The 18,751-nt window shown below is 49.1% G+C and overlaps 1 protein-coding gene across 1 annotated transcript; it reads right to left on the reverse strand.

Moving 5' to 3' along the window:
* Nucleotides 1-5,383: 5,383 nt before the first annotated feature.
* Nucleotides 5,384-16,651, reverse strand: LOC104343424 (ectonucleoside triphosphate diphosphohydrolase 2). Its single transcript, XM_009947315.2, has 9 exons — nucleotides 16,538-16,651; nucleotides 14,205-14,322; nucleotides 12,390-12,540; nucleotides 11,511-11,670; nucleotides 9,973-10,200; nucleotides 8,624-8,896; nucleotides 7,707-7,802; nucleotides 6,634-6,768; nucleotides 5,384-5,614 (listed from the first exon to the last, which is right to left on the reverse strand). The coding sequence occupies exons 1-9, from the start codon at nucleotides 16,649-16,651 to the stop codon at nucleotides 5,384-5,386; spliced, it is 1,506 nt and encodes a 501-aa protein (XP_009945617.1).
* Nucleotides 16,652-18,751: the final 2,100 nt, after the last annotated feature.

The following is an 18,751-nucleotide window of genomic DNA, read 5'->3' on the forward strand; positions in this document are numbered from 1 at the left end:
GGCAAGTGGCTGAGGCAATTCTTTAGCCACAAACAAGTAACTTTTCATTTAGTAGCCCCAATGGATTATTATAAATTTATCTAATCACCTTTTGCAGCCATGTAAACTTTTGGCATAAACAACCTCCTGTCATGAAGAGTCCCACAGTTTAACCGCAAGCTCTGTGGAAGAAGAGCTCCTTCCATTTGCTTTGGTGATTTCCACTGAGCTCCTCAGTTCAGGCGGCTGTGAGCCTGCCACTTCAAAGCTTGCACTCAAAGAGAGTCTTAAATGTTGTCAGTGATTACCATGAAACAGAAGGTAATGCTCAACCAGCTTTTACTTGACATAAGGTTCAGCAGTAGTTGGCAGTTTTCACCTCCATGTTTAAAACCAGTGAACTTTGAACACTGCTCTCGTAGTTTCCCTCATTCGGTTCCGCAGCTCTGCTGCTGTGCGTTGTCCAGCGATAAGCCCTATAGGTATCACCTTCTTTCACTTAGGAGATCTGTTTCTCTGGAGAATCTCCACCAAGAAGCAGTGACTAATTCAGTCATGAGGTGCGCATATGGTGACACCTCCTGCTGTGAACAAAAATAAGCTTTCCTTCACACAAAAGATGATTTTATCATTCCTCTGTCTCTCTCAAACCTCCTCTTCATGCCCAGTACAGTCCTCTTCCTATTAGGGATTATTCTTTCTCCCTCTTGATTCCAAAAAAGCTTTCATCCATACTCCATACTAGTGCCCATCTCCCTGCATAGAGGCCTTCTTCCACTAATGCTCTGGCTTCTTGAATCACTCATTAGAGCTGCTTTCACATCCCACACACAGAGAGCTTCCATGCTGCAGTGTGTCTTTCATCTGTGTCCACACCAGGAGGCTTCTTGACAAGTTTCCAGACAAGCCTGCTTGCTAATTGATTTGAGGGGGGACCAGCTAGTAGCTGTGTTGGAGGTTTCCTAAGGCGCTGCTCTGCCAGCCTCCCTCTGGTGACTGATCCCTGTCATTGCACACTCGGGGGAGCAGCAGCTTACCTTCTGCCCTTACCTGCCCTGAACAGGGGATCTAAAAGCACCCTACTGCAAGAAGGCTCTGAATATCTCATGTCGAGGGCACGGTGGAAACCAGGCCAAAGACAACTCTTCTGCCTGGTCTCCGCTGTGAACGAGTACACTGGGATGTTTGCACTTGCACGACATCAAACCAAACGCCTGGGTTTGACGGCATGATGGAAGGACTTGTATATTAAGCGAGCTGTAGCAAAAATGGGGGGTTTACTGATCCCAGTATTCATTCGGGCTTGTTCTTCTGACAGCATTTCCATCTACTTCGGTGTGTTCTGAATTAGCTCTTGAAGTAGGAGTGACAGTCCATGAGGTAGGATATAAACATCATATGGCTTCCTGCTTCTCTGGAAGATATTCAGATACGTGATCATCGGCATGGTCTAAGAACAAAATTAAAATGTACTGATTGATCTCTAACTCCAGCCATCCTGAAAGGCGTTCCTGTCATGTTCTGCTGGATTTGCTCCACCAGTGATTGTGGATTTCAAGTTATTTTATTATTGTGCATTGTAACAGCCCCAAGTAGCTGAAATGAGTGCAAGTACTGCAGTGTCTGTTGCTGTACATTGTTTCTGCACTGGCTATTCCAGAGGCCTTCCCTTAACCACTGAACTGGATGTCTCCACAGGCAGGACAGTATCTCGAGGAGAGGAGGAGCTACAGTCACTGCTTTACTCATGGGAAGCTGCAGCCCCGCCATAGGACAAGATTGACAAAGTCCTTGAAGCATGCATGACCTTCTCACGACTTGCCAAGATGACCCAGGAAGCCTGTGACAGCACCTGGTAGAGAGTCCACCTCTGGTCACATGGTGGTGAACTTCATCCCACGGAATGGGACTGCAGGTAATAAATGGTTATTTCTCTCCATTTTCGTGGGAATTCATCGGTACAACCCAGATGGGATGTACTGGTTGGGAATCCATGATACTTTGGACATGGTATAAACTGGAAGAAAGACAGGAGCTAATATACTCCTACAAACACTCCTAAATGAAATGTAGCCACTCTAGCTAGCAGCAGGTGAGCTAAGCTGTTGTGTTTCTGCAGCTAAAACAGACAAAGTGCTTTCTGGTGTCGATGATTGTATCTAATACTTTTGATTTCATTCTTACTGGTACTTGCTGACAGCAGCAGAACTGCAATTACATGTGAGCAGACATTATCTGCCAGCAGAGCTCTCCTGAGTTCAGCCTGAGTGAGAAGAGGGGGAGATATGCATAAAGATAAAGAATTTATGGACAGTTAGAAAATCCTCATTATTAATCATTTCCACAATTGCATTGTAAACAAAGGGCTGCAAGCATCTTCATTTCAAAGTGAGTGAGTTAATCCAAAATCTCCTTTTAAGTAGATTTCTGCTATCCAGGTAATCTGGGGATTAATTCTGCAAACTTACGTAGTGCTGACATGAAGGAGCTGCCTCTATAGGGAGCTGGGAGAAAGGAATATGTGACTTTTATTAGTTTCCATTCTTCTCATAGGTTCCAAATTTTGTTATTTTTTGCCTTTTTTGTGACTAAAAACACACTTTGGGGCTTTTAAAATACCAATCTAGCTCATCAACTAGTAAATACATTTATAAGTGTGTTTTTTTCTGCCTGATAGAAAGAGAATGATATGCACTGTCAATGCTGCCCGCTCCAAGCCCAGTTCACTTGGTAACTCTGGCTGCTGGAGGCTGCAGCTTGGGATGGCAGCACAGTCATTATATTATATATATGCCTGCCCCTGCCTGCCCCCAGGACCTCTGCGGGAGAAGGCAGCAGTGGCAGTATTTGGGAGGAGTGATGGGAAAGGAGGGAGCGAAGCTGCTGCCTGCAGTGCGCGAACCACCGGGGGAAGAACTTCAGCCATGGGAATGTCTCACCGTGCCTTTGGTGAGAACAGCAGCTCTTCGCTCAAAAGTTTAGGATCTGTTCTAAACTAAGGGGTTGGGGGTTGTCTTTGCATTGCAGAGCGGTGGCTCAATGACAAATGGTGGCTCAAGTGTCATGGGTTTAACGGGGCAAGTTAGGCCACCTGTACGTGCCACCGCTCAGTACAGCTTGGTGGCATCTGTGAGGCAAAAGGAAGTGTCAGAAGTACGTGCTGAGTTTCTTGCCTAATTGCTCACTTATTATCTGCGTGGAAGTCCCACAGCTTCTAAATATGAGCTTGGGGAAGTTCCAGCCAATGTCCTTTTCTCTTGGACCCTGTGATCTAGTATTCAAAATCAAGAAGCCGTAATGACTGAGCAGGCCAGAACACCTGGAGTCCTGGGGTTCCTGGCATCTCACTGGCTTATTTCCACTTCTGACAGTGGTAGGATTCTTTTGGGGCACGTTGCAAATCTCAGCCAGGAATCCCACAGTTCTCCTTTGTGCTGACAGGTCACAGCGCCAGAGCTCTGTTTAATGATTGCATTTCCAAATGCGGGTGGAATCAAGTCTCAGGAATTTCTCCAATATCGCTGACTCCCTGGTAACCTCTTGGGTTTTTTTCTGTGGAGGCTTGCTTGAATCCCTCTTACCTCCTTCAGATGGTTTGAGCAAAGAACACATCAAAGATGTAGACATGTCTCTCATCAACTAAACACCAGCAGCCAGGTTATCTGAAGTTATTTTCTGCCTGCCTGCCACTGGGAAGAAAGTGCCTTCAGGGGTTCTCATCATGTACCCCGAAAGTACACAGCATAACAGCTCTTGAGTAAACAGAGGCAAAATCAGCATCCCCCATCCTCTTCACTGAAACACTCTGTATTCACAATAAAACCCCCGCTTTGATCTCTTTCCAAGAATAACACAGACAGTCTACTAAAACATCTTTAATAACATGATATAATTAAAAATATCTAATGTGCAACTCAAAGAAATGAATAATGAAGCTTGTTTAAATCCGTTTCCACACCCCTCCAAACTTGACTGACAGGTTCCAAGCCTTCATTAATTGGCCTGAAAATTTATGAATACCCCAATATTATGGGGGAGGGGGTGTCCTATATATGAGTTGGGAGCACAAGCGATTAATAATCAGATTTGAAAGGATTTGTGTGCCGTGGTAGCTTTAAAAATCCTGCAAGGCACATCACTGCATCTGTGAACATTTAAATTTCTGTTTAAAGTGGTCTGAAATGAGTTTGAGACAGTCGTCCCTTAGGCTTTTAACAGCCTGTGTGTTTAAGTCTCTGAAGCAATCCAAGAAGCAAACTCTAAATGCTTTAATCATAGAACAGTGTTTGTCTGAATCAATCCCTTTTCTTCACAATAACACAGAGAATTTGTACAGCATCTCATCTTTTAGACGAGCAGAGCAGACCAGAGGAGCTAGAATGACTGCCAAGTCCCAGAGGAATCCTGAGTATTGAATTATAAAGTAACTCTGGCCACAGTCTGATATGAAAGTCATCGGACTGACAGTTAGGAAAGCTTCTGTTCCTGGGTCTGCTTTTGTCTAAAGGACAGCGTTAGATGAGGTAACTTCACTTGCGGAGACAGTGAGACAAGCAGCTCAGTGCAAATGAACAAACTGGTGGACCTCAGCCCAGCATGCACCCTGTTTTAGCCGATGTGAAATTAAATGCGTTAAGTCCTGGTTAAAGAGTTTAAATTGACAATTTTAACCCTGAGTTCCATGACTCAGCTGAGAAAGAGGAACTCAGCTGTGTGTCTATGCTCTTTGCTTCTCCTTTGATGCCCTGCACATTTTGTAGAGACCAAGACTAAAAAGCATTGCTTTTGAAGGATTCTCAGGCAGCAGGAGCATTTGCTGGGAGGGATGCATGGATACCGTCACTGAGATGGAAGAACAGACAGATCAGTCGTAGCAGGCAGAAAACACACGCTTTTTCCCTAGAACATGGAAGCAAGTTGGCTGTTATATTCTGACTATATTTTAATGCTGTTCAAGTCTTCACTAGTGGCAATACTGCAGGTATCGTCTCTCTTGTGGACACAGAAGAGGACAGAGCACTTTTTTCAGACACCACTTCTCCTGATTAGACAGGATTATTCAATATTAACTTTACAATAGCTCAGGGCCTGCCTGCTCAGAGGCATCGTTTCATTAGGTCGACATGAGCAATCTGAGCTGCAGCCCAAGCAAGATCTGTGCAGGCTGCTCTTATTTGGAGAACACATAGCTTGCCATCCAGCAGGAATCACAGGTTTCCTGCAGAGCAGGATCCGTTGTCTCAAAGTACAGTAGTGCAAGTGCTATTGAGTTGAAACAAGACACTGAGGCTCTGGGAGTCCTGCAGGAAAATCACTTGCATCCTCCAGTGACTGACACTGTGTGGTTTCCATATGTACCCTCTTAACTGCCCTCTGGCCAGAGTATCGAGTCCCGGGATAACTGTCAGTTGTCATCAAAAACACTGCTGTTCCTGTTGCTGAAGCTGTTTTCCCTGACCATCACTCGGTATGAGATGCGCATGAAGGAGCCAGTGAGCAGCACGACAAAGAGGATAAGGAGCAAAGACCAGACCCCTGGTTCAATCCCCTTGAGGAAGCTTGGGCTGTCCTGGGGGACGGTGTTGGTCAGACTCAGCAGGTACCCAAGAGTCCAGCCAGATGATGTGTCACCCATCTATTGAAATAAAAAGGAGAGGTCAGAAGAGGAGACAGTCGGGACCCCGTCTGTGTGTCTGGTATATGTTATTTAAGACTGATCCAAGGATTAGGCTTGAAATGGAGAGCTCTCCCACTCTCAGTGCCCTGAGTGCACTAATAGGCTGTAATTGCCCTGACCAGTCTCACCTGACACTTCCACCCACCCTGTCTGCCCATGGGCCTGGGAGCTCCATTTAAGCTCTGGCCTGGGCCACCCCCTTGTTCCTGAGCTGTGGGTGTGTGCTGTTCCTTCTGCTTACTGGCTGGTTTTCCCAGGTGGACCTTGGGTCTATATTGAGGGTAGTTCTGTCTCTGGGCCTGTTGCCTGGTTGAGCCTCAGATCTGTGTTGTAGGTTGCTTGTCTCTGGCTTTCCAGGCTGTGCTCCCTGGATGGACCAAGACCTACCTCATTCCCTTGCCTTGGTCTGGTGATCACCACGTGGCTGACTGAACTGCTGTTGCTGATGTGGCCCTGCTCAGTGGGAGCATGCCTTGCTGGTGAGTTGTGAAGAGGTCTGGGAATAGGCTTTCTTTTCTTTGGTGAGGGGGAGGACCTGAATCAACTCCTCCTTTCCTCAGAGGCTTCAGATCCTGAAGCAGTTTCAGACCTTGTAAGCCAGTTATAAACCCTCACTTGTATAAAAGTGATTGCAAAGAGGTAGAGAGGCATCTTTTGGCTCAAGAAATATTATCAGCAGTTTGTTCTGAACATTAAGTGGTGATCAAGCCATACTTCCTTCTGTGTTGGGCATAGACTCTTAAAGAAGTGATTGCTCCAGATAAGGTTTTTGACTCATCTGTTTTTCAGTGGAAACAAGTGCAATCTCTAGCTCTCTGACACTGGTTTTCTTGCTCATTGCAATTGTGAATTTATTTTGCAAAAACATCTTGCTGGAGAAACCTAGCTGGGTAGAGCTTGTAAGAGTGGGGACAGGCTGGCTTTACTGAAACCAGCCCTTCCCCATAACTGGAAATATCCCACTGTAGGCAACTGACCTTCTTCTGGAATGCAGTCCAAACAGACCTGTCAAAGTCAAGCGTGTACCCTTTTGTGCCGAGATGAAAGATAAAGGCAGACACAGCGCAGTAATCAGCAAGTGTATCCAGGCTTGTTTGGGACTCCTTAACCAGCTGGTGTCATTTCCAAAAGAAGATCAGGAAAAAATAGAAGTAAATATTCAGTAGCTGAATTTCAGGCCTGCTATAATCTCTCCTTTCCTGCTCTGGGACTGACTGTGGGTCTGGTGGAGGGATTTGTGTCCTGTGCAGACTGCAACCATATTTCTTGTACTCACTGGGCTGCGGTCTGGGAACCAGTGTCATCCCTTAGTGCCTCTGTTCCTATGTTATCAAAGACCAGCCAGTTCCAAGAGCAGCAGGTTGGGCAGCCAGGTCTCCTATAGTTGCCTTGCAGGTAAACTGCTTGGTATGATTCTCTGCTAATTGGGTTGGGCTAATGCTGCAGCCGTTCTCTCAACAGAAACAGTAACAAGATCTTTCTTGTCTGTCTGGAAGAGAAAGCTTTAGGGAACTGCTTATGGGCTTTGCTACCCCGTTAGCAAACCCTGTAGAAATTGCCCAATTTGAATGTTACTGTGGATGCTCGGTCAGCATAGGTGCAAATGAAGGTGGCCTCATAAGCCACTAAGTGAGGGAAAGAACTTACAAATTCTCCCTGGCTTGGTCTCTGTGGGCCCAGGTGAAATGGGAAAGCCCCTGGAGTCTGAGTGGATAAGTTCCTTGCACTTAAGGAGAGGAAGACCAAGGTGATGTACAGGAGTGAGTAGACAGCCTTCCTGTTTACTCCTCAATATGCAGTAAAAGGTACTTGTGACTTTTCATTTAATTAAGTCCAGGTGTTAACAGCAGCAGCTGGGACTTGAGGAAGGAAAATAAGTGGAACCTGTTTCCTCAAAGTGAAAAAACCAAAAACCAGGCAAATCCAAGTTTTTCCGTGAGGGAGCCAGTAAGCTATGGCTCTGTCAGTCTGAGCCCCATGGGCTTTTACAACAGACTGTTCCTTGTTTCCCACCCCACTCTCCCTGCACACTAAGTTATTCCGCACTTACCTCTTTGACAGACATCCCACAAAGTTGGTTGACTGCCTGACCCAAGTCAGGAGAAGGTACAGTCTCTCTCATGAAGTCCATGGCCTCAGAAATCACCTACAACAGCAGCAGAAATAGTCATCAGGTGGGACTGTACTCTGCATTGCAGTGCTTATGGGAGAGTAAGTGGCAGTAGCTGTGGTGTGCATTGCCAGGGTACCCTTCTGTGTGCCTGTGTGGTGGTTACGGTGCCTCTGATGCGTATGAGGAAGACGAGCAGACCAGTAACTATCTGGAGATGGAAACAGGACTGTTTCTAGCTTGCATGCAGCAGCCTTCCTGGCCCTGCCTGGATAAGTAGACTAGTCCTTATGTTCCTTGGCACCATGTCCATGGGAGGCTCTCAGGAGCAGGGAGTGAGGAAATTCCTGTAATTCCTCCCTCTGAAATGCACTCAGTTTGACCTAGGGTCTTGAGCTGGTCCTGGCTTAACAACCCGATGACTTCAGACGCGGGATCTGTGGTCTCGGATATTGGCATGCTTGTGGTGGCGCATGCCCACGTGTTTGCTAAGGGGGTGGCAGAGGAACTTCAGCTTTACCACGGACTTTGTGAGGGGAAGACCTCAGCACGCAGCGCCTGGCTGGCCTATCCCTGCTGGCTCTGTGGAGCCCCAAAGTTTGTCTCACAACCAGACGTTGCTGAGACACGCAGCAAGCCCTACCGCAGTCACTGGTGGGAGGCCTGTGGTGCATATTTGAACAGCTGTGTGCCAGTGATGGAGAGGGCATGTGTACTGCATTAGCCAGAGCACTGGCTCCCTTGGCTAGCAGAGGGCGCAGCGTGGCTGTTCCCATTGTATTTATTAATGATCAAACTGGTCCCATTTAATGGGTTCTCCGTACCAGTTGCCTACCCCAGTGTAAATGAGAACTCACCAGAAACCTGGTCCGGAGGGGCTTGAAAACACTGCTGAGGGATTGCTTGAAGAAGGTGCAGGAAGAGGAGGAGTTGAGCAGGCTTTGCACAAGTCTCATGCAGGCGGTGGGATTGCTGGAGCCGGTGATGTTGAAGACCTCCTCAGGGCCAGGGATGTCCGATGTGTCATCATTGACAGCACAAGGCCCAGCATGCACTGATTGCCACTGCACTTCCTGGGAGTAGGCGAGGGGCCAGCAGGGATTAGACACAGTTTTAGCACTTCTCTGATCCTAGAAGCAGAATAGAACAAGGACAGAGGTAGCAAGAGAGGAGTTTGGCATCCCAGGGCTTCAGAAAGGGAGACAAAATGTAACACAGTGAAGAACAGTTTTCCCCTGGCACTGCAGTGTTGGAATCCAGCAGGCAGGCTGCAAATGGTTTGCCAAACCTTACCTCAGCTAGCCAACTGCAAAGCCCAGACTGATGCAGCAGGCTCCCAGCTCCTGCAGGATTCAGGGCAAGCTGCAATGACTGGACCTGGTGTGGGAGGCTGAGGAGTCCCAGCCCTGCCTGCTCTCCCTTAGACCAGAAATACAACTTCAATGAATCCCGTATGCTTTCTGGTTGCAAGGAAGAGGCTGCTCTGGTCTGCCTGCCGAATAGCTCAGCCCCTCAAGAATCAGTGGGGCTGATCATTATCTGTAGGAATTCCCCAATATAACTGTGGGGAAATGGGTCTCCATGTGGGACATTCAGGGGAGTTGTGGTTTACAGGGAGGCAGGTGGATGGGCAATGAGTAGTTTTCCTGAAAAATTCAGTTTAGATTAAAATGATTCCTGAGTTTGCATCAGATCCTGCCCCTCCTCCAAGTGAAATAAAGTTTGGAAGAACCAAAACACCTGCATGTTTTCAAAATGGAATATTGCTCTTTTAAAGATGCTTCAGGGTTAAAGTCAGCAAAAGAAATACTCCAAATGGAAGGTCCCAGTTGGTTGTTTAGGCTCCCCTTCTAGGATGGAGGAGCAGTTCAGAGGAGCCAAGGGAAGTCTTTGTCTCTCTTTGCTGTGAAGGTGATCTTAGCACCTCTGGAGAGCAATTTCATGCTCATGTGTGAAGTAAGGAGCCAAACAGAGCCTGCGAGTAGGAAATTCTTGAATGGGTGCCTGTGTGTCTGCTTGGAGGGCATTGATTCAGGCATAGAGAGTATGTTTTACAAATGCACTGGGCTTTTTTAGATGTATGCAAATGCCCTCTATTAAAGACAGCAATGGATGTTTTGCCTATTAGAAGCTACACCTTGTGCAACTGTCACTTAGCGATGTTGTATCCAGGGACCTTGCAAATGCCCTTCTGGCAGATACTCACTTGAATGAGCATGGAGAGCAGCCTGCTGCGGAGCTGGTCTGTGCCATGGCAGGGGCACTGACGAGTGTACACGTGGTGTGTCTGCCCATACAGCTGCAGCCTCACTCCCTCTTTTGGTGCCCGGTTCTCTTCTTCCACCTTGAAAGTGAGCTGTGTTGAGGTTCCTCCCACGGACAGGACTCCTGCCATCCCCTTCCCAGAGGGGACCAACTGTCCTCGCCAGTCATACTGACACAAAAAGAACCAGAGAGGTCACTTCTTAAGAATTCTACATCTGGGTTGCAGCAGATGCAAGCATTAGTGCACAGAGAAAGCAGCTTTCTAGTGCAGGACAGCCTAACTTTTTTTTTCCCCACAGGACATAAGGATGCTGAGCTGGTGGCTTTGGAGGGAACAGAGGAGCCATTTTACAAGCACTTCCATCTGCACAGAGAGCTCTCCACAGCCAGCAAGAGCAAACGGGGCTCACCACCCTGGATAGCTGTTCAGGGCAGTGGTTTTAGCAAGTAGGAGCAGGGAAGAGAGGAGAGGGTGGTGGTGGTGAGGAATGGGAGGGAGGTTTCTAGGTGGGCAGGTGTGGGCTTCAAGTGCTGCCTTGATGCTAAAGTGATCATCCTCCTGTCAGAAGAACCCTGCGGTTTAATCTACAGTCTTGCAGAACTGATTTTGGCAATGCTGAAGTTAGCAGTACAGGCAGGGAAGTTGACGTGGGTGTAAGCACTCTGTCCCTGTCTGGGGGAGGCTGGTTGCTGCCAGCAGGGCTAGCAATTTCCTAACCAGTGCATGCTTGCTGCTGGTTATCAGAACTGCCTTTCACTTCCCTGATGTGCAATAACGTGGTCTAATCCCCCTTTCTCTTGCCCTTTGAGTACTTCTTGAGACCCTTTGGCTTGAGAAGCCATGGGTAGAGCAAGGAAGCTTAAATGCATTCTTTTTGTTTAGCGAGTGCATTTTGAATGCAGACAAGGCCCCTGTGCTGGGGACACCCAGCAATGCTCTCACAGGCAGCTCAATGAGAGGAAATTTGATAGGCTTTTGCTTCGGCAGCAAAAGACTGCTTCTCTGTCCACCAGCCCCAGGGTGTCCCATGGGACAGCTGGACTCCAGTGACAATCCCACAGCACCCCGCAGACAGCAGCAATGCCTGTTTGACAGTGGTGCTGAGCTAGAGCTGCAGGGACTCAGAGCAGTGGAATTCTCACTGACATGCCAGGGCCAGCCTGTGTAAGGTCATCTGTGTGAGCATCCTGGATGTGCTGTCCAGAAAGCCTCACATCTGTTGGGGCAACTGCATGAACGTGTCCATGAAAGGCTGTATTAGTGGTTTGGTCTTCAACCTAGTTATATCCATCTCGCATTATGTCCCCAGCCTGCTGGTGCTGGATATGGCCTGCCTCTTCTGAAAGGCAGTGGAAGTTGTGCTTAAGTATTGTTTAAAGTACAGAGCTTTAACAGTTCCTCCATGTGTCTCTGTGGCTGTTTGTTAACGGGAGTTGCTCAGCTCTGTTCTGTACTCCCCAGGCAGGATCGTCCTTTACCTTGAAGAAGTTCTCCAGGATATAGTTAACAGCAACCCAGTTGAATGCTTCCTCATCTGGACTGGACAGGATTTGTGCCCCCTGAAAGTCGAAGGGGGATGACTTTAGGGCCACAGTCAGGGCTGCAAGGAGACTGTCAGCAAGGATGGGATGGGTGAGGCTAAACAGAAAAGAAAAAAAGGCACATTTGTTGTTACAGCACCCTGCCAGGAGCAGCCTGCAGTGGGGGCACAGCTGCAAGGCTTCTGCTGTGCTCTGCACTTTCAATAGTAGCACGGAGACCCAATGACAATCCCGCTCCTGCTGCTACTTCCCTCTCCCCTCACACAGCAGAGGGATGATTTGAGCAGTTGTGCCACCATTCAAGAATTTGGCAGTTTAGTACCCTCTGCCACTGAGGAAACCCTGTGGCATTGCCCCACTGACCTGGTCCCCTCCAGACCTTATTCTTCCCCAGTATCTAAAAGGAAACGGTCCCAGTAATGAGGTGACTTGAGAACAGGGTCCACAAAAGCATGAATGATAAGGTGTATCTTCCCACCACTGTTCCCAACCTGAGGCACCCCTGCAAGCCCATGTGGGTTGTCACATAAACTGGAAACGCTTTAGCTTCCAGGCTGATGGGTGTTTTCCCAAGCAGTAATTGTGAAGGAGACTTTACATGGACTGGTAGCAGTAGCAAGACTGTCATCCTTATGGCTGCTTGGGGGGACAGTATGGAGACACAGCCATACCATACATCAGGACCTGGAGAAGGTTTACCTGACTAGCAGATTAGGGATGAAACACACTGCAGAGCAGACAGGGTGAGATGCATTTACAGAACGATCCGTATGACGTGTGCTGATCTCTGGGTGTGGGTTTGCAACATTCACTCACTTCAGCTGCCTCATGCTGGTGGTTGCTCCCAAGTAGAGGGGGGTTTGGCTGTGCTGCTCTGCCGGGATCTCTTTCTGGGCCCAGTTCAAACATGGCTCCAAGCTCTTCCCTACTTTCTGAGGGGAATCCGAGTAGCTGGAGACTCCTGGACCTGAGGACCAGGGGAAAGAATTAAATTTTCTAAGGAAAGATATGGGAGAAGTGTGAGAGTTGTTACCCAAGAGGTTGCTGTCCTAGGGCATGGTTAAAGACAGGATCTGTCACAGGCGGAATGAAGGAGTTCCTCCAGCTAGCTGTCCTGCTAAAATATTGTACTGGGAGCAAAACACATGTGCATGTAAATCCCAAATCACACTAAGAGAACCCTAGTTCTGCTGCTGAGACATCCTGTTAATGGCCATGTATCAGCCACGTGACTGCTGTGACAGCTGAGGCGCTCTCAGCCCACAGAGGAAGAAACGTGGCTTTAGCCACTATGAAAGATAAGCAGAAGGACGCATCGCCATGCAGACAGAGCTGACGCTGTGTCACCTCTCTCCTCCAGCCACTTTCTCTTGTGTTGGTGGAGGTGGCTTCTGAGCAAGCAAGACACCTCTACTCTAGAGGAGGCTGGTGCTGTGCAGAGACAAGCTGTGTGCAAGCCTTGATTCATCCTTCAGCAAGTTTCTATGGGGTCTTAAATGCTGGGTTTGAACTATTACCCAGAAGGAGCCTCACTTCCCCATCCCCTGGCCTGCTTGTCTTCCTGCTGTGTGACTCCTCCCTCACCACACACTCCGCTCTCCTGAGCCCTGTATAGGGCTTGAGCTACAGGTTGCCTAGGGCTCCTCAAAGGCTGTGACTGCGCTGCCATGCAGACAGAGGATGACTATTCACATCTGGGTGAGACCTGCCTGGACCTCTTGTTGCTGCTGCTGACAAATGGTTGCACTGAGCTACAGTTGCTGGTTTTAACCTCACCAGTGAACATGGCAGTAGTCAAGGGACATGTAGAAGGTTTCATGGAGCCCTTATTGCATCTTCTGTATGTGGTTTGTATTGCTTATAGTCTGCAAGGGCGCAAACCCTCTTCCCTGCTTGTTGTGCAGCTGCCCTCCCACAGCACACTGCTACTCAGAGTTCAGGGTTTCCCAGCATCCTGCTATAATCAGGCTCCAACATCAAAGTGAGATTGAGAGACAGGGAAGGAAATCCCCAAGCATTAATACATGAAACCCTTTCAGCTGGCTTTGTCATAGCCAAATGGATTCAAACGAGTGAGGAAGACCCCAATATTCTCCAAAATGTGACACCTAAACCCAAGCTGAACCCATGCTTGTGCTGTCAAACCCCACATAAGGGGTTGGAGTCTTTGTGTCTCTTTTCCTGGAACTACACCACTTACTGCCCAGAGTACAGTCAGGAGGAGGCAGAAAATACCAGGAGTCACCCTGCAGCCAGATTTGCTCTGTTGCTGCTCACTGTCTCAACTGGGTGAGAAGCTCAGCAACCTTGGCTCTGCCACTGATCCACGTGGACATCAGGATGAGCCCCATCCTCTCTGTGTGCTCCTCTGCCTGCAGCAGGCCGAAAAACCTGTCGCCTACTACTTGCAAGTGCTCTGATGTCCAGCTGTGTATGGCTAAATCTGCCCACGTTGAGAAGACCCATGCTGAAAAAAAGTCGCTTGTGCTCCACCACCACAACTATTTCAGTGTACAGCTGGATGATACAGGAGCCAAGGAAATTGTGGCGATAGTCTGTGCACAGATCTCTGGGTTTTCATCCATCCCATGCCAGTCCCACAGACCACTGTGTGTGTATTTGGCACCTTACCTTGCACAGTGCAGGAACTACATTCCCTGATCACCCCGGTCTTGTTTGCCTTGGTGGTGGTCCACTCGTAGATGAACAGGATAGTGCGGGATGGGCCAGCATCCAGAACAACGCCATACTGGAAAACGCCAAAAACATTCCAGATAAACACCGCTGAATGCATGCTGCTTTGTTACTGGAGGGTTACACAGGTGTTCTGGGCTACCCATGGGCCAGCACTGTGTATTTGAGTTAGCTTTTCACATTCAAAGAAAGGGCGAAGTCAGGTGATGATGTGCATTTGCAGGGAGCCACCTGCATTCCCGAATATAGATGAGGAGCAGCAGGAGTGGAGAGACACCCAGAAATACATCAGACCTACAGCGGCATGCTCTGTAGCTGTTCCCAAAACCAGGCACAGGGCTTCCACTAAGAGCTGAGCCACCTGGAGCTCAGGAAAAACAGGTCCTAAAGCAGTGGGAGAAGGCACTATACAGGCTCTTCACTGATTCTGGGACTCAAACTGCTGCTGGGTTGGTTCGCTAAGGCTTTCGTACAGGAACCGGAGAGCTGTGGATTGCTCCTACTTCTGAGGAACCTGAGACTCACGTGCTTGTTTGATGCCCCACTGCAGAGATGGTGTGACACGAGCTGGGTTTGCCCCATGCCAGACCTGTAGGAGCTGCAGCACACTGGGACCAACCAGCACATATGCTGTCCAACGCACCAGCCCCACAGAGACCGAGATAATGTCTTGGCAGAAACAGCAGCAGTGAACGTGAGATTTCTCAACACCTTGTCCACTGACAGTTCTCCTGTTGCCCAACAGTGAGGCCGAGGGCTTTCTTAGTCTCTTTGCAGCCCAGCGTCTGGTCTATTTGCTGCTGACTGAGCCTGGCTGAGCTACACCTCATACGTGAGGGTTAGGAAATGACAGTCCACTGGAGTGCCCTGCAACACAGCCCTGCGGCTGTTCTGGATGTCTCCACACTCAAAATAGTCCTGGTGCTAGCCTAGGGTCTCCTCCTCTCTGCCCTATTACATGATCCCAAACTGGGACATCTCCTACATAGATGGGAAAAGAAACTCTTGAGAACTGGGAGGTACATGGTGGTGCATGGTCTAAGCTGTATCTTGCACAGAAATAGTCATAGCTGTGACTGAGTGGGAGGAGAAACCTCCTGGGAGATTGATGTTAACACCATCAGAAGGGTTTTAGCATAAGACAGAGCCTGGCTGCAGCCTCCAAGCAAAGCTGGCTGCCTGCTGCCTTCCTGGGAGCTCCCAGCTGCACCAGACACAGCGCCTGGGCCAGGAGCTGGTGGGACTGGAGCTGGAGCAGAAATGCGGAAGGAGGATGGAGTTCCCTGCCCGAGCCTGCTGGTATCCTCCCACATGAGTGACAGCTCGTATTTCTCGCAGGGAGATGTTGGCTGCCACAGAAGAGGAAGAAGTGCATGGTATTGGTGGAGAAACCTGAAATTTTTTCCTCCTTCACAAAATGAGAAGCTGCTCCTGGGAGCACAAGGGAGTTGAAGGGATCACTGAATTTCTGCCCCAGCTCAACACCAAGGAAGGACAGAGCATGGAGCAATAAGGGTTTTTTTAACCCAATTTTGTTTCTTAGAGGAGTGTGGAGGAGGGGGAGTATCTCTAAACACGCAGGTTAACCTACTTCTGCTCCATTAAACCATAGCATGCCGCTGATCTCGCCTCAGCAGTGGGCGCATCAAGAGGCAGAGCGGATGGGCATTAACCCCCTGGTCACCGGGCAGGTCTAACCCTGCTGCGTAGAGCAGGTTGGCTCTTTGGTTAAAATCAAGAGAGGACAGAAGAGGAGAAGGCACAGAAGGTCTTTTTTTTTTTTAAAGACAGAAGCAGCAGTTCAGGGCCAAATTCCTATTGGCTTTCAAGAGGGACCTAGCTCTTTCCCTCCACTGACACCACTGCTCCCTTGCTGCTCTGGGGTACCTCCTGACATGGGCTGTCTCTCCTCAGCCTGCAGTGAGCATCTCTGCTGGTCCAGGGACCATATCCAGCCTGTATTTCCCTGACCAGCCAAAGGGGTTGGCTTGTTTTCTGTTTGAAAAGCTGCAGCATGTTGAAGGAGGCCAACCTGTCCTCACAGTCTTGTTCTAGTCCCATCCTCTGTTTGTTGTTTCGGGCTAGCAAATAACTCAGTAGCGCAACGAATGTACAAAGCAACAAAACACACCCGTTAAGTGCCCAGCTTGCACAAAGGAACGGGCAGGTTCTCCTTAAGAAGCAGCTCCACAGACAAGGAGAAGGTCTTCTGCTTATGGCCCCACTTGACCCGCGACTTGGCCGCCCCTTGGGCAGGCGGACGCCCTTACCTTGGTCCTGAGAGGGGTGACGGGCACATCTTTAGTGGAGACGCAAAGCAGCACGATGCCCGTCAGTCCCGCTATGATCACCAGCCAGGGGGGAAGGAGTTCACGCCAAGACATGAAGTGCTTTCTCCTTTCACGGAGAGTCGAAAGAGGAAGCGGCAGAGCAGGAAACTGACAGTGGCAGCTTTTTACAACCTTTAAAAAGAGGAGAAAGGCGGAGCCAGGGCCAGGCTCTGACTGCAGCCCAGCCCCAAGCCACGAGGACCACAGGGAGCACATGGGCCAAGCTGCGATGCGTCAGGCAGTTCTCCCTCCCATCGTTCCACACAATAAATAAAACGGCGGCTTCGTGCCCGTCTCAGCGCTGGCTTTGCAAAGGCATTGGTGCAACCTCGAAACTGCCCCAGGCGACGGGGCTGAGGTAAACAGAAATGTGGGGTTTACTCAGCTGTGTAATAAGCAGAAAGCAGGCAAAACTCATCGGTTTGGTATTCTGTGCCTGGCAGTGCTAGCTGCCAAAATTAGAAGTGGGAAAACTCCTTGTTGCTGGGTTTTCTTTATATCTGAGGGCTCCAGGGTGGACCTGGGGTGCCTCCCCACAAGCACGTGTCCATCTGGTTGAGGCAGTGTGTGGGCACTCTGCCTGGTTCCTTCAGACTGCTCCTGCCTCCTTGTTCACTCTCAGGTGGCACCTGGGACAGGAAAACATCTGCATGTTTGGCTTTCCACCCACAGGAGACTCTGGCTGGTTTGGTCTCTGCTGTGCGTAGGAGATGGTGGGGGCTGCTTGGGTCTTTTGCCCCCAGAAGACCAGTGTCAGCATAGGCACCTGTACACCCCTTCCTGACAGCCTCCCCATGAAAGGTGACCAACGCCTAGACTTTACAAAACACGTGCCTGCTTTCTCCTTTCTGGTGCCATGAACATATGTCCCTGAAACCATAATTTCTGAAGAAAAATGTATTAGTCCTAGGAGAGGTGCTTCTTTCAGGCTGTCCCCATCTGTTTCATGATGACTGGGTCTACGAATAAAGTGCAACTCCTTCGAAGAAAAGTTTTAGTTAGTGTGAGCTGGACCATTTATTGGCAAGTCCATCTTGTCCGCACCAGAGGACTTCACCAGGCAGGCCTCTGTCTGCGGAACTAAGGAATGACACCTTCTTGGTCTTGCAGGGTTGTTTGGAGATGCGTCTCTCCATCCTAGAGTCATTTTAAGGGAAGTGCCAGAACTCCTTCATCTTCCTGTAGGCTTTAGACTCCAGTCCAGATTTTGCTGGTCAGCAACTAGAATGCATCTGCAGATGTTTTGTACTGACAGGACAAGGGGCAACAGTGTTAAACTGAAAGAGAGTAGGTTTAGATTGCACATAAGGAAGAAATTTTTTATGATGAGGGTGGCGAGACCCTGGAACAGGCTGCCCAGAGAAGCTGTGGATGCCCCATCATTGAAAGTATTCAAGGTTGGGTTGGACAGGGCTTGGAGCAACCTGGTGTAGTGCAAGAAGTCCCTGCCCATGGCAGGGGGATTGGACTGGGTGATCTTCAAGGTCCCTTCCTGTGGGGGTTCTCAGCTGGACTGAGGCCCCTGAGCAGGATGGCTTCGACCTTGGGAGGATTCTGGTCTACTCATGAGAGAACAGACAGGAGTAAGAAGAGCTGCAGCTGCAAGATAAGCAAGCCCTGAGAAAGTGTCGACTACAAGACAAAGCATGCATGTTTTTTGGCAGAAGGGATGAGTTATAATGAACTATACAAATAACAAATGATGAGATTGTATAACAATTCTGAACCAATTAGAAGGAGACACCTCTGAAAAAGATAAGGGGAAAGAGAGTGTAAATGTACAGGCAATAAAGGCTTTTGTGCTACCAGGCTTTCAAAAACATTTGTTGTCTTGTTGCTTTGTCCGTCTCAACCGCGACACCTTCCAACCCAAACCAGTCTGTGATTCTTTGTTTTGCTTACACTTGGGCTGACAATGCTCTACTTTGCCATGGGGACAGGGATCAAATGGCCAGAGTGCTGACAGCCCTTCTCCCCCTGCTCTCATGTCACGCCCAGGAAGGCAGGCAGGCTTTCGCGCGCTTTGCTGGTGAGGATTTGTGCGGCAGTTCAGCTTGCTGCAGGGCCACAAACCAAACAGGTGCCCCGGGCGTCCTCCTGTCTCAAGGAAAAGCTGCACATGGGATGTGTGGAGCAGCTGCTCGCGCTGTGGCG

The sequence above is a fragment of the Leptosomus discolor genome, chromosome 19 (assembly GCF_034619465.1).
Source record: "Leptosomus discolor isolate bLepDis1 chromosome 19, bLepDis1.hap2, whole genome shotgun sequence".
NCBI lineage: Eukaryota > Metazoa > Chordata > Aves > Leptosomiformes > Leptosomidae > Leptosomus > Leptosomus discolor.

What these genes read in the sequence shown, in the direction of transcription:
- LOC104343424 (XM_009947315.2), bottom strand. Translation starts at nt 16,651, where the DNA reads ATGTCTTGGCGTGAACTCCTTCCCCCCTGGCTGGTGATCATAGCGGGA. An exon ending in TCCTGGAGAACTTCTTCAAG is followed by an intron (nt 10,201 to 11,510) that starts GTAAAGGACGAT and finishes TTTTTGTGTCAG; the next exon opens with TATGACTGGCGAGGACAGTT. An exon ending in GGACTGCATTCCAGAAGAAG is followed by an intron (nt 5,615 to 6,633) that starts GTCAGTTGCCTA and finishes TTATTTCAATAG; the next exon opens with ATGGGTGACACATCATCTGG.